The following is a 12,448-nucleotide window of genomic DNA, read 5'->3' as shown; positions in this document are numbered from 1 at the left end:
ATGGGTATATATTCATCAGTGAACTTACCTGATGTCATAAAGTTACAACAGAATCCCTGTAAAATCTAGAAAATTGGAAAATTCATAAAACTAAGTAGTTATTGAAAAACGCTTAATCTTAACATTAAGCGTTTTTCAATAATTAATTGCATATTTAAGGATAATTATAAATTTTTTTGATTTATCGGACTATAATACCTAAGGATCCTGTTATGTTATTTATGACACCAGGTATATCTACTGGTGAATATTTGCTCTTATTGGCCAAGTTTAAAGTTCTTAAATTTCATGTTCATTCTAAGACGTAGTATTCCTTTAAAAGTGATGGTATTTTGAAAACTGTAAAATTTATGTGTTTAGAAATATTTGGTCTTGTTAAACTTACAAGTAGACTAGCCTACTGAACTGTTAGTGGCCACGGCAAATAAGATTGTATAGTATTCATTCCAATTTCAAAAGATGACACTATCATAATAAGCAAAATAAGAAAGGATGGCCATTGAATAATATACCGTAGCCTATTCTTTGATTCAAACAGTTACGTATGATAAGCGTAATGTCTTGTAAAACGTGAATAGTTTGCGATTTTGTAAATCTTACCCACCCACTTACGATAAGCAACTGAAGGAGATAACTCTATATTGAAGTCACGGTCAACAGGGTGGTTGCGATAAAATCCAAATAAATAATGAAGTAATCATTTGACGTTTTGTGGATTAGACTAAGTAACAAAGTTAAACGCACATGATGCCGTCCACAGACGACAATGCTCCTCTGTATGAAGAAGGGGAACCATTAATCTATGATCCAGACTTTCAACATTTTCATAAAGAAAGATTAAAGAAGAAACGAAGGTAATGACTTTAAACTACCGTATCCCATCCATGTGTATGAGTAGCCTATTGACAGTGTCATTGTCACCACTTTGTATACAGTTTATTCTGTGCCTTATGGTACTCTATGTAAAACAATATTAAAAGATCTGTATCTTATTAATGGTAATTTAATGACAATACAAGAGAAACTTTGGATGAGAAACATGTTTACAAATTACCCTGTATAATTGGCCTATTGAAAGAATAAGGATAACAATATACTATTTGTTACAATGTATTATTGTAGAGGACTTTGTATTGAATTGCTTTGTCATGGGCTTTAACATTTTAACTATAACTTTTATTTTTACAAAAATGACAAAGAATAAGCTTATATTAGAAGTATCGGTCAAAAGTTAAAAAGAATTAATTCATCAATGCTGAGATTACTGAGAAGAAGGCCTATGGAAAAATACACATCTAGTAGGCCTACCAGTTTCACAGAAAATTCTGTAAAATTGGTAAAGGCCTATGGATGTGTGGAATATATGAAAACAATTTTGTCATTATTGTTTATTGTTCGTCACAAGTGAGCAATATTTCTTGTAATTGATGTAGAGAGTCATTTATTGAAATATTCAAACAAAATGATGAGGGTTGACACATGATGAATATAAGTCAAAGAGTTTTTTGAATACTTGTTTTTTTCAGATTGCATTTTTTATTTTCTTTTCAGATTGCGTTTTGTCATAGCCTTACTAATTAGTTTAACAGTGCTGTTTTTAATGTTAGTGGCCTTATTTCTTATTACCAATCTGTACACTAAAGATGACAATGAAAAGGGTTCGAAATCTAAACTTGGTGACTATAAACATGCAGCTGTGGCAGCAGATGTGGAACAATGTTCTCGAATTGGGAAGTAAGTCTTTTAAATCTTACAGTTCTGAACTGACTTTATGATTTCTTTATTAGGATCCAAAGACAGGAATTTACAAATATAAAAAAACATTGAAAGCATAAAGTGAAGTGACATTGTTATTCCAAGAATGCTGGGAAATAAAACAATTCTGCTAGTTTACTTTTTCATAGTGCTGAATTAATTTTATTTAGTGTTTTACTAAATGGAATTTTCAAATACTGGTACCCTGAGTAATCCTTCAAACAAATGTTTTGTCCAAAGAACTTGTTTTATAAATTCAGATTTTGAATTCTATTATCAACTATTTGGTCCAGCTATTTTTCTAGTTTAAATTATGGTTATTCTCAATGGAGATATTGTGTTGTTTTTACTACCATTTTTTACAAAAGTTTTTACTTTACTTGAAGAGATATTTTGAAGAAAGATGGTAATGCTGTAGATGCATCAATAGCTGCCTTATTATGTATGGGAGTAGCTGATCCACAGAGTATGGGTATTGGTGGAGGATTTTTTATGACTGTATATGAAAAGTGAGTTAACACGAAATATCTCTTTGAATCGTAAAATGTTCATTTCATTTCAACTGTCAAGTACTTAGCACATTATTAAAGTGATGCATTTGCAAACTTGACAAGTGTTTCACCCAATTTTTTAGTCAAGTAATGTGAAATCAACAAAGAATTATTCTGCAATTTTAAAGTAAGCCTATTATCATCAAAGCTATGCCATTTTGATTCTATTACTCTGATAATTTTGTCTGGAGGATTTTTGCCATCTTTTTACTAGGATTTATTCAAAATAATAATGTAGTAAGATTATTACCCATATGTTTCTATAATTGGTATATTCTTGTCAGACTGAAATAAAGTGGATCCTTCATGTTTTTTATGTGTAGAGCAAAAGATAAAGTAGTTGTAATTGATGCTAGAGAAACAGCTCCAGGCAAGGCTACAGAGGATATGTATGTTAAACATCCAGGAACGTCTAGCAGAGGTAAATTATTCAGGCCATTTTATATTAGTCTATGACAGATGTCATCAATATAACAGAAAAATCTCATACATTGTTTTTTTTTTTCATGACTTTTGGCCATTTTATGAAATAAATATTTTATGCCTTAATTGTGACATCAACAGAGTCATCAAATAACTGAAAATTTATTTAATAAGCTAAAGTGATTTTGAACAGACACATTGATCATTGCATGTTTTTACTCTGCAGGACCTCTGTCAATAGCAGTACCAGGAGAACTGAAGGGCTACTGGCAAGCACATCAAGAGTTCGGAGCTCTGCCGTGGAAAGATTTATTTAAGCCAGCTATAAAGATGTGTTTAGATGGTTTCAAGATACCTGGTTCACTAGGTAGAGCTATACAGAAAAATATTCAAGATATTCAAGAAGAACCGTCTCTAAGGTGATTATTTCATTTGTACTATCAAAGACATTTATTCATTTAATTTTACAGAGCTGTATCGGTAGGAAAATCAAAAAACTTTGTGTGCTGTCTTATGGCAAATGTGAGCTTGTGAATGTCTTTGACAGTAAATCAAAATGATGCAAATAGAAGCTGTTATTGTCCCCAATAAACATTTTAGAAAATTTAGAATCAGTAAATAATTGCTCCTACCTCTTTAGCAGACATCACTTACATCTGAACTTTATTTTTATAGAGAAGTATTTGTGAACCCAGAAACAGGAGAGGTGTATAAAACAGGGGAGATAATGAAGAGAGAAAAACTTGGAAAAACTCTAAAAACTATTGCAGAAGAGAAGATGGAAAGTTTTTATACAGGATCTCTTTCTAAATTGCTGTTAGAAGATTTAAAGAAAATAAGTATGTCATCAGTTGTATGTCAGTTGTACCTTGCTACTCAGTGAATGACATGACTGGACTTCCTTAAGCAATAACTGGAGCTTAAAATAATGACATTAAATTCAATTTCATTTCATTTATATTACATGTTGTAGATTCCATCATAACCGCTGAAGATTTGAAGAATTATAAAGCTATACGTAAAGAACCATTAAAGATTAAATTGAACAATGGATTGAGTCTATATTCCCCTCCGCCACCAGCTAGTGGTGCTGTTTTATCTTTTATACTCAATATATTAGATGGTAAGTTTCTTATCTTAGCACAAATTTCTGAATTCATATAGTTTATGTGACAAATATGGTCTACATCAGGAGTGGAGTAGTTTACCATAAAATTGTTTTGTATTATTTATTTGAATAGTGATGGTAACAACTAAATACAGATTTTTATACAGATATGAATTCCTATTCCAGGTTATGATTTGACTAAACGTGACGTAGAGAGCAATAAAAAAACAGTGTTAACTTATCATAGAATGATAGAAGCTTTTAAGTTTGCCTATGCTAAAAGAACAGATTTAGCTGATGAGGATTTTGTCAATGTAACTGATGTAAGTTAAAACAAATGTATGATCATTTGTTTTTTTTTTTTTGTGCAATGTCTTATCTGCCATGCAGTGTCACAATATTGTGATATTTACCTGTGCAACTGCCACTTTAGATAAATACAAGATCCTAGCTAAAAGGATGGGGTTATATATTTGAAACATGGCTATTGATGGCGTCCGCTTCCTGTTTATTCATTAGGTATGACCAGGCTTTCATGAATCTGCATGACTTTGGCCACACACTCCTTCTATTTATGAGAGTTATTTCTAATTTCCAGTTGGTTGCTAACCTGACATCGAGAGACTATGCTGATTTTATCAGGTCTAAGATTTGGGATAATACAACCCATGATATGATGTATTATGGTCCAACATTTTATGATAAATATACAACTAGCACTGCTCATTTATCAATAGTAGATCAACATGGTAATGCTGTATCAGTCACTAGTACTATTAATGCAAGGTAAATTTTTAATCATCTGTAAGATCTTTGTAGATATACTTTTGTAACAATTTCAATATGTCTGATGGTCTGATAATCTTAAAAGGACCAATGCGCCATTTTGGGGGGTTGATTTGAGTTTAAAATATATGTGAACAGAAGTACTAGAAATGTACGAAAATTGCACAATTTTTTCAAAAATATCTCAAACTAGGAATTTCTTCCTATTTCTATAGATTTGTTTTCTATATATGGCAGTGTCATAAAAAAAGACGACTGTTTCTTTAACTTTCAAACGCAGATAATTTTTGTCTCTGAGATTAAAGCATGATATGTAAAAATATAAGGCATTGGCTTGTGCACACTCTAATTAACGTTAAGGACTTCTGTGTAGAAATATTAGAAATGTTATTGTGTCTGGCTGTGTTTCTCATTGTTTTTAAAGAAAGGAATTGGGAAACCTAACAAAGTGATCTACAAAAGATAGGTAAAGTTATTGGGGAATGTGATGTGAAATGAGATTTCTATGCCCCTTTTTATGGAAATGTTTTCCTGTGAGTATATATTTGTCTTTCAAAAATAATGAATTTAATTTTAGGTTTGGGTCTAAGTTACGTGGTTTAAAAACTGGTATTATATTTAACGATGAGATGGATGATTTTTCATCACCTAATATCACTAATATATTTGGTATTCCACCATCACCAGCTAATTTTATCCGTCCAGGAAAACGTCCCCTGTCATCTATGTGTCCAGCTATAGCCATTGATAAGAAGGGAGATGTAAAACTAGTAATTGGAGCTGCAGGTGGTTCGAAAATTACTACAGCAACGGCTTTGGTAAGTGTTGACTTTTCGTAATTTATTGGTTGAATTTTGAATGACATTATCTTATATAATTTCAAATATTCCAGCACTAGTCAAGGCTAACACATGCTACACATAATGCACACTACATGGAAGAAAAGTTCTCAGTTTATTCTATTTCATTTGATATAAATTTACATAGCATATGTAACTTCAGTACATCATCATACTAATGATTCTTTAACTAACAGATTAAGAATATTATATTTTTGTTGAAGGTTACTATGAATGAATTATGGTTAGGTAGAAATATTAAGAAGTCTATTGATACATTAAGACTACATCATCAGCTATTACCACCAGAAATACAGTATGAGAAAGACTTTGATCAGGTAACTTCATTTTTTTACTTTTGGTAGCAAAACAGTAATTGGGGTAGTTTTATATGTCATTGTATCTGTCCCTCTTTTTACAATGGAGTAGCTGATACGCCACAACTTCAGCTATCCATATTACTCTAGAGTTGTGCTTCTCCAGCAATACAAGTGTCCAAACATTGGTACTAGCCTTCACATGAGAATGCTGGTAGCAGCAGATAGATGACAACATTGTCACATGGTATATAATTCTGAAAAAGGTTACTTATAGATGAAATGAGCTTTTTATTTAACAAATATTTAGACAACTACACACTTCATTAGCTGTTACTCCTAATATCTCTGTATCTTTGTCATACCAAGTTTGTTTAGTTTAAATGAAGCTGTAGCTTTTATATTTTGCTGATGGACAGGCAAGTTAGAGTGACTGCAATAAATATATAGATATAATTTGATCCTGGTTAATTTCAGGATGTTCTGATTGGTTTAGTGAAGAAAGGTCATAATATATCAGAAGTAGCAGTAGGGGAATCTGTTGTACAGGGTGTTGCAAGACATGATCACAGACTTTATGCAAACTGTGATTTCAGAAAAGGAGGTGAACCAGCCGGATTTTAACATGAAATCTTCCTTTGTTTGTGAGTTTATAATACGGTATCATTCCAACTGTCAAAAATGTCATTTTAAAAGTTACTTAATATAAGATTGCAAAAAAAAAAAATTAGATTGCTATTTAGTACTCTGATAGTATTTATCTTAACAAATTTAACTTATTATTTATATATTTACAATCATAGTTTTATAAATTAAATAAATGTTTTAGTCTCAACTAGTTTTAAATCTCAAAATTTACCATTCCAAAAAAAACAGTTTCCAGTGATAATGTTTTAGTCATTTCATTCCAAATTTCAGGTTTCAGATACATATCAGTTAGGGTGTGATGTTCTGTTTTTATAGATTCAGGGTATTTTTTTCGTAAATAGTTTATTTCAGAATTTTAACCCATTGTTTGGTATAGTTATTATTTTTATTTAATCAATAAATTTTAATGTTCAATATGGTTCAATGATATTAAAAGTGATAACTGATGAAAAGCTTTTTAGTTTCATAAATTTATCATGAAAGGTATTGACCGTCTTTTTAAATTGTTTGTATTATCATATTTTGTAATAATATAATATATGTGTTTTATTTACATATTTTGGCTTGGACCAACATTCCGATTGACTATATCTGTCCTTTTTGCTATGTGGAAAATTGTGGAAAATTTGTCGTGTTTTTAGGATCTTTTAGAAATCTGATTTGACAACATCCCTATAATATAGATTAATTGTTAGTTAGTTCCTGTTGCTAAAAACATCAAAATAGAAATGGGTTTTTGTAGCTTTTGCATATGTATTGGGGGACACTTTCAGCTTCTAACGAGCTCTATGGACAGCCAAAAACTTTTGAGCCCAATTGCGATAGTGATTGCACCTGAAAGCAAGTCGTTATGATAACTGTGACCAACTTGGCTGAAACTTAAGTAGCTAAGTCGATTAAGCTGTTAAACTCTGACTTCACTTTACTTAGACTGCTTCATCTAGTGTTATATTATAAGGTATACACTAATGAGATGGAATATACAGGAACCACAGACTTCGAATGGGTACAAATAGAAGCTATATTTGTCCCCAATACACATATAAAGACTATTTTTGAGCCGTTGTAGAATATTTTAATATGATATTCTTATATCAATCCCAGTTTAAATCACAATTTCTGAAGAGATATTTGTGTATGGCCCGGTAGACTTAAAATCAAACAATAACAACAATGTTATCTTTCAGATGTAATAACTCATTTTACTAACAATATCAAATACCATCATTTGTTATATTAATTTTATCAAAACTATTATTATTTCTGTCCTTGGTCAGCTGTTTTAAGGGGTTACAAATTCAAATTACTGAAATAATTGCAATTTTTTAATTGAGCTTCCTGCTTTTGTTCATGAATTCTTCGATATTTTTATTTTAAATAACTTTTGCATTAAGAATGTTAAAACTCAATGCAAGATTTTGTGAATAACATCAGATTATTTGTTTTCTTTTGTTAACAGTTTATTTTCAGTTTAGCCAAAATTTTAATGTTAATTTATGTGTGAGCCAAATATAAGTTTTGTTGATTTATTTACCAGAACTTAATACTGTGTTATATTTACATTACATGATTTTAAATGTTTATCTTTTTGTTTGTTTATTGTTTTTGGATGTTGTGCACCTATTTGTTATTGTTAATTTTTTAATCAACTACTTAGATTTGCTTTTCATTATTTTCTATCTTTAATTTGACATTATTACCGAAACTAATTATAAGCTTTTCTTTTGAATATTATTCTGTTATAGTCCAGTAAAGATATATAGATACAAGATAAACATCTTGGAAAAATGCAAAACATTAATATGAACATTCCACAATTGTTTTTATTTTCAATTCAAGGATGCAGATTAATATGAAATCAAGAGATACAGAACTTTTGAATAACTATTGAATTATTGGATTGATAATAAACAACCAAATAAATTGTTAGCTATTATGACTCTGGTCATGATTAATTATCCATTTGTATTTTAATTATTGTTATTAATTGATCTAGTAAATGCTGTGTATAATATTTTAATTTTCTATTTATTATGAAAACATCTTTTAATATCGGTTTATATAAGTTTCTTATTATGGTGTTTGGTGCTTAACGAATAATGAACAGGGGTGGAACAGTCTAGAGAATACCCACAGCAAAAGTATGGGCGGTAGTTCTGTGCAGTCCCCTGCATGAAAGTATACTCTTAATCAAGGGGCTTATTATAAGAAGTAATATCCTCTTTTTTATTTACAAAATAACATAATAACAACATGGATTGCAAGAGTTCATTTTGATTTGATTTTTAAAAACATAAAGTAAACAAGCACAAAAAGACTGAATTTTTTCTTCTGATATTTTTTAACGACTGTCTTGATGCTTTCTGAAAGTTTTTACTAACTAAGATGTTCTTGTTTCTTGAACTACATTTGTGATAGGATGCTCTCGTATTTTCGGATCCACGTAAGCTGCTCTTGAAGTTGTTTCCCAGCTATTATACTGGGATTTAAGACTGGGAAGATCGAGCTCTGGTTGATGACTAGGAAAGGCGTGACTATGTCGTTCTGAAAAGTAGATAGTGAATAAAAAAAAAAATCTCAAAGCAAATAATTTTTCACTTTTGGTTCACAACGGTTATCTTGGAAAGTCACCCACCTTTCAAATTTTTCAATTCTCTTGGGACTCCTGCATTCTTTAAATTGTAACCAGTGTCGTATGTAGATTCAAAGTAATGGTTGTACTGAAGAAAAAAGGATAATGAAACGTTGAGTTCGTTGTAGTTCTTGAATGTTCTTACTATTCTAAATATTCAAAAGTCTGATCAATCTCGTCCTATATTGGTTTTACTATATTTTTAGTTTCATGAATATGCTTAAAATTTGGTAAGTTTACATTATCTATAGACAATTTGTAGAACGCTATACTAAAATCACAGCAGTTGCATAACTAAAACTTGCTAAATTTAGATTGAATTACTGGGAGCAAGCGGACAGAAAATCACCAGTAAGGTCAATGATTGGCTATTTCTTCTACACGCCCGAATATGGCGATGTTGCTTTAGTCAATCACAAGCTAAGTATGAGCACAAAATTCTAATACATGTAGATTCTTACTTGTGATGGAAGTGGTTTAGTCTCTTTGGCTTTACCGATATCAAAACGTTTTTCATTCCAGTTTCCAATCAGAGTACTATTACCATATGACGCATCTTCTTTTGTCGTACATCTCCAACCAACTTGTTTAAACTTACTTTCATCGTGGTCATGAACCCATTCTTCGCCCAACCCACTGGCTCGAATCATACTTCTAAATGCCGGTTCTTTATATATACTCATGTTGATGCTAAAATAGTAAATGCAAATGAGTTTTCATAGCATGTGATGATGTCACAATGGTAAAATAATTGTAAATTGAGAGGTACAGATAAGGATATATGAAGTCATAATGCCATAATAGTAAAAAATAGAAAATAGATACGACGGGATGCTATGATGTAACAATGTTATAAAGGAGAGTTATAGATACGACGGGATGCTTTGATGTAACAATGTTATAAAGGAGAGTTATAGATACGACGGGATGCTATGATGTAACAATGTTATAAAGGAGAGATATAGATACAACGGGATGATATGATGTAACAATGTTATAAAGGAGAGTTATAGATACGACGGGATGCTATGATGTAACAATGTTATAAAGGAGAGTTATAGATACGACGGGATGATATGATGTAACAATGTTATAAAGGAGAGTTATAGATACGACGGGATGCTATGATGTAACAATGTTATAAAGGAGAGTTATAGATACGACGGGATGATATGATGTAACAATGTTATAAAGGAGAGTTATAGATACGACGGGATGCTATGATGTAATAATGTTATAAAGGAGAGTTATAGATACGACGGGATGCTATGATGTAACAATGTTATAAAGGAGAGATATAGATACAACGGGATGATATGATGTAACAATGTTATAAAGGAGAGTTATAGATACGACGGGATGCTATGATGTAACAATGTTATAAAGGAGAGTTATAGATGCGACGGGATGATATGATGTAACAATGTTATAAAGGAGATTTATAGATACGACGTGATGATATGATGTAACAATGTTATAAAGGAGAGTTATAGATACGACGGGATGATATGATGTAACAATGTTATAAAGGAGAGTTATAGATACGACGGGATGCTTTGATGTAACAATGTTATAAAGGAGAGTTATAGATACGACGGGATGCTATGATGTAACAATGTTATAAAGGAGAGATATAGGCGCTGCCACAATACTTGTAAACATAGTGTACATGTCACAATTATATTAATTTTAATGGGAGAGTTACAGATACGTCGAAATCTTGTGTTATCTTGATGTCATAATAATTGTATAGGTGGGGATATAAAACATGGTGTCATGCTAAAACGTCTACCAGAACAACAAGGCATGGGAAGGGTCCAGATTTGAGAGTAGATCAGTAGTGTTAAGAAGACTATGTTACAATGTAGATTCCTTAGATTGGGGACATAAAATAACCTCAAGTTATGTTGTTAATATGATAGAAAAGACATTCATGATTTAGTAAAACCTCCATCCTAAAATATTTGACCCACAAGATGAACCTAAATAATATGAGCTTACTTACGTTATAGTATACCCTTTGTGAAAATTTTCTGTAGACTTCAACTGAACCAAGTGAACTGTTATTATTTATTAATAATAGTAGCACAAGCAGCAATCACTTGACGTGTATAGGTAGTGTAGTATATCAATATCGTCGTTAAGTTACTAGTTACTATGAGGTCACGTTGTCAACCACGTGATCAGATAATCCCATTATTTAGATTATCTCGCACAGTTAATCCCCAGACATCACGTGACACAACTCTTCAACAGACATAATAATAATGTACTCTAAACAAATGGACTAAATTCTTATAAAAATTATCCCTTATTCATAGTGACTAATCAAGACCAAAAAGACAGGACGTAAAACTCCATTTAATTTCATTATGACATATTATGTCGTTTCTCTTTCCAAACTACAACATCGTTAAATTTTCTACTCATAAGCATAATCTTAATGATACTGACGAATAATGAATTAGCTCTCTTGAAGAAGAGGACATTAACCAGCGCCCTACGAAATATTTGGCTTTGGCATGATAAGAGAAAATTTGATGTCTGTGCGAATTATCAAGTCTGTATATATGGGTTAGTCGAGATTATGGGCGGCGGAGCTTAAATTTTTAAAGGGTCTGAAAATATCTGCCTGATAAAATTATCTTTAATCTAATAGGACCCAAAATAAAGCAGTTTTTTCCCCAAAAATCATGCCGATGGCTAATCCAAACACGTTGACTTGGAAAGGAAAGCGTGAGAAAAGTTCGAGGCAGTGCTAATATCCTACCCCTATCCTAGAGACCGCCTGTTCTAAATGACATTGATGACTACTAATGTACTAAAATATAATGGTCGAAGTATTTGTACTAAATACCACCAGACAGGTTTTGTATAGACTATTATTTATTATAAATGTTTAGTTAAGTAGGCTATTTCTACCGCCCTGACGCAGGTGATACTATTTTAGTCTCGGTTCTCTCCCTTTAACTTATTGCGCACTTTCAACAGCAAAACTGTCGCAATGACAGTAGGCCCTATACGAAAGAGACGTGAGAGTGTTCAATTTTAAACCCGACTATAAACAAAACCATTTTATAACAGAATGTCCAGCGGTTTGCACAGTATGTCACAGGTTGTACACATTGAAGACATCTATGGGTATCGTAAAAATGCAATGTAAAATTCCCGTCAGTTCGCAAGTTCCAATAAGAACCTTAACTTAATTTCATTTCATTTTTATACGCCCACATCTCTCTATGTGGACGTATAATGTCGGTACCCTCGTCCGTCCGTCCATCCGTTAACATTTGCTTGTAAACGCTCTAAAAACTAGATTTTTTGATGGAATCAAATGAAATTCGGTATGTGTACACATATTCATAAAACGAAGATCAAGTTCGAATTTG

The 12,448-nt window shown here is 31.6% G+C and overlaps 2 protein-coding genes across 2 annotated transcripts; one reads left to right on the top strand and one right to left on the bottom strand.

Moving 5' to 3' along the window:
* The first annotated feature begins 671 nt into the window (after window positions 1-671).
* LOTGIDRAFT_182132 (hypothetical protein) lies at window positions 672-6,506 on the top strand. Its single transcript, XM_009057107.1, has 12 exons — window positions 672-854; window positions 1,552-1,734; window positions 2,142-2,264; window positions 2,630-2,727; window positions 2,956-3,148; window positions 3,405-3,568; window positions 3,703-3,852; window positions 4,024-4,160; window positions 4,436-4,623; window positions 5,201-5,441; window positions 5,687-5,800; window positions 6,257-6,506. The coding sequence occupies exons 1-12, from the start codon at window positions 745-747 to the stop codon at window positions 6,401-6,403; spliced, it is 1,848 nt and encodes a 615-aa protein (XP_009055355.1). The 5' UTR covers window positions 672-744; the 3' UTR covers window positions 6,404-6,506.
* A 2,112-nt stretch (window positions 6,507-8,618) lies between these two features.
* Window positions 8,619-11,270, bottom strand: LOTGIDRAFT_203076 (hypothetical protein). The gene is made up of 4 exons (XM_009057106.1): window positions 11,065-11,270; window positions 9,521-9,749; window positions 9,063-9,147; window positions 8,619-8,971 (listed from the first exon to the last, which is right to left on the bottom strand). The coding sequence occupies exons 2-4, from the start codon at window positions 9,740-9,742 to the stop codon at window positions 8,808-8,810; spliced, it is 471 nt and encodes a 156-aa protein (XP_009055354.1). The 5' UTR covers window positions 9,743-9,749; window positions 11,065-11,270; the 3' UTR covers window positions 8,619-8,807.
* Window positions 11,271-12,448: the final 1,178 nt, after the last annotated feature.

This window comes from Lottia gigantea (genome assembly GCF_000327385.1).
Source record: "Lottia gigantea unplaced genomic scaffold LOTGIsca_3, whole genome shotgun sequence".
NCBI lineage: Eukaryota > Metazoa > Mollusca > Gastropoda > Lottiidae > Lottia > Lottia gigantea.
This window is presented reverse-complemented; position numbering and strand designations above follow the sequence as displayed.

Bases quoted from the DNA above. Each gene is read 5' to 3' on its own strand.
- LOTGIDRAFT_182132 (XM_009057107.1), top strand. From the start codon at position 745: ATGATGCCGTCCACAGACGACAATGCTCCTCTGTATGAAGAAGGGGAA. The intron at 3,569-3,702 runs GTATGTCATCAG...TACATGTTGTAG, and splicing joins AGAAGATTTAAAGAAAATAA to ATTCCATCATAACCGCTGAA. The intron at 5,801-6,256 runs GTAACTTCATTT...GGTTAATTTCAG, and splicing joins ATGAGAAAGACTTTGATCAG to GATGTTCTGATTGGTTTAGT.
- LOTGIDRAFT_203076 (XM_009057106.1), bottom strand. From the start codon at position 9,742: ATGAGTATATATAAAGAACCGGCATTTAGAAGTATGATTCGAGCCAGT. The intron at 9,148-9,520 runs GTAAGAATCTAC...TTTTTTCTTCAG, and splicing joins CTAAACCACTTCCATCACAA to TACAACCATTACTTTGAATC. The intron at 8,972-9,062 runs GTGGGTGACTTT...TCTACTTTTCAG, and splicing joins AGAATTGAAAAATTTGAAAG to AACGACATAGTCACGCCTTT.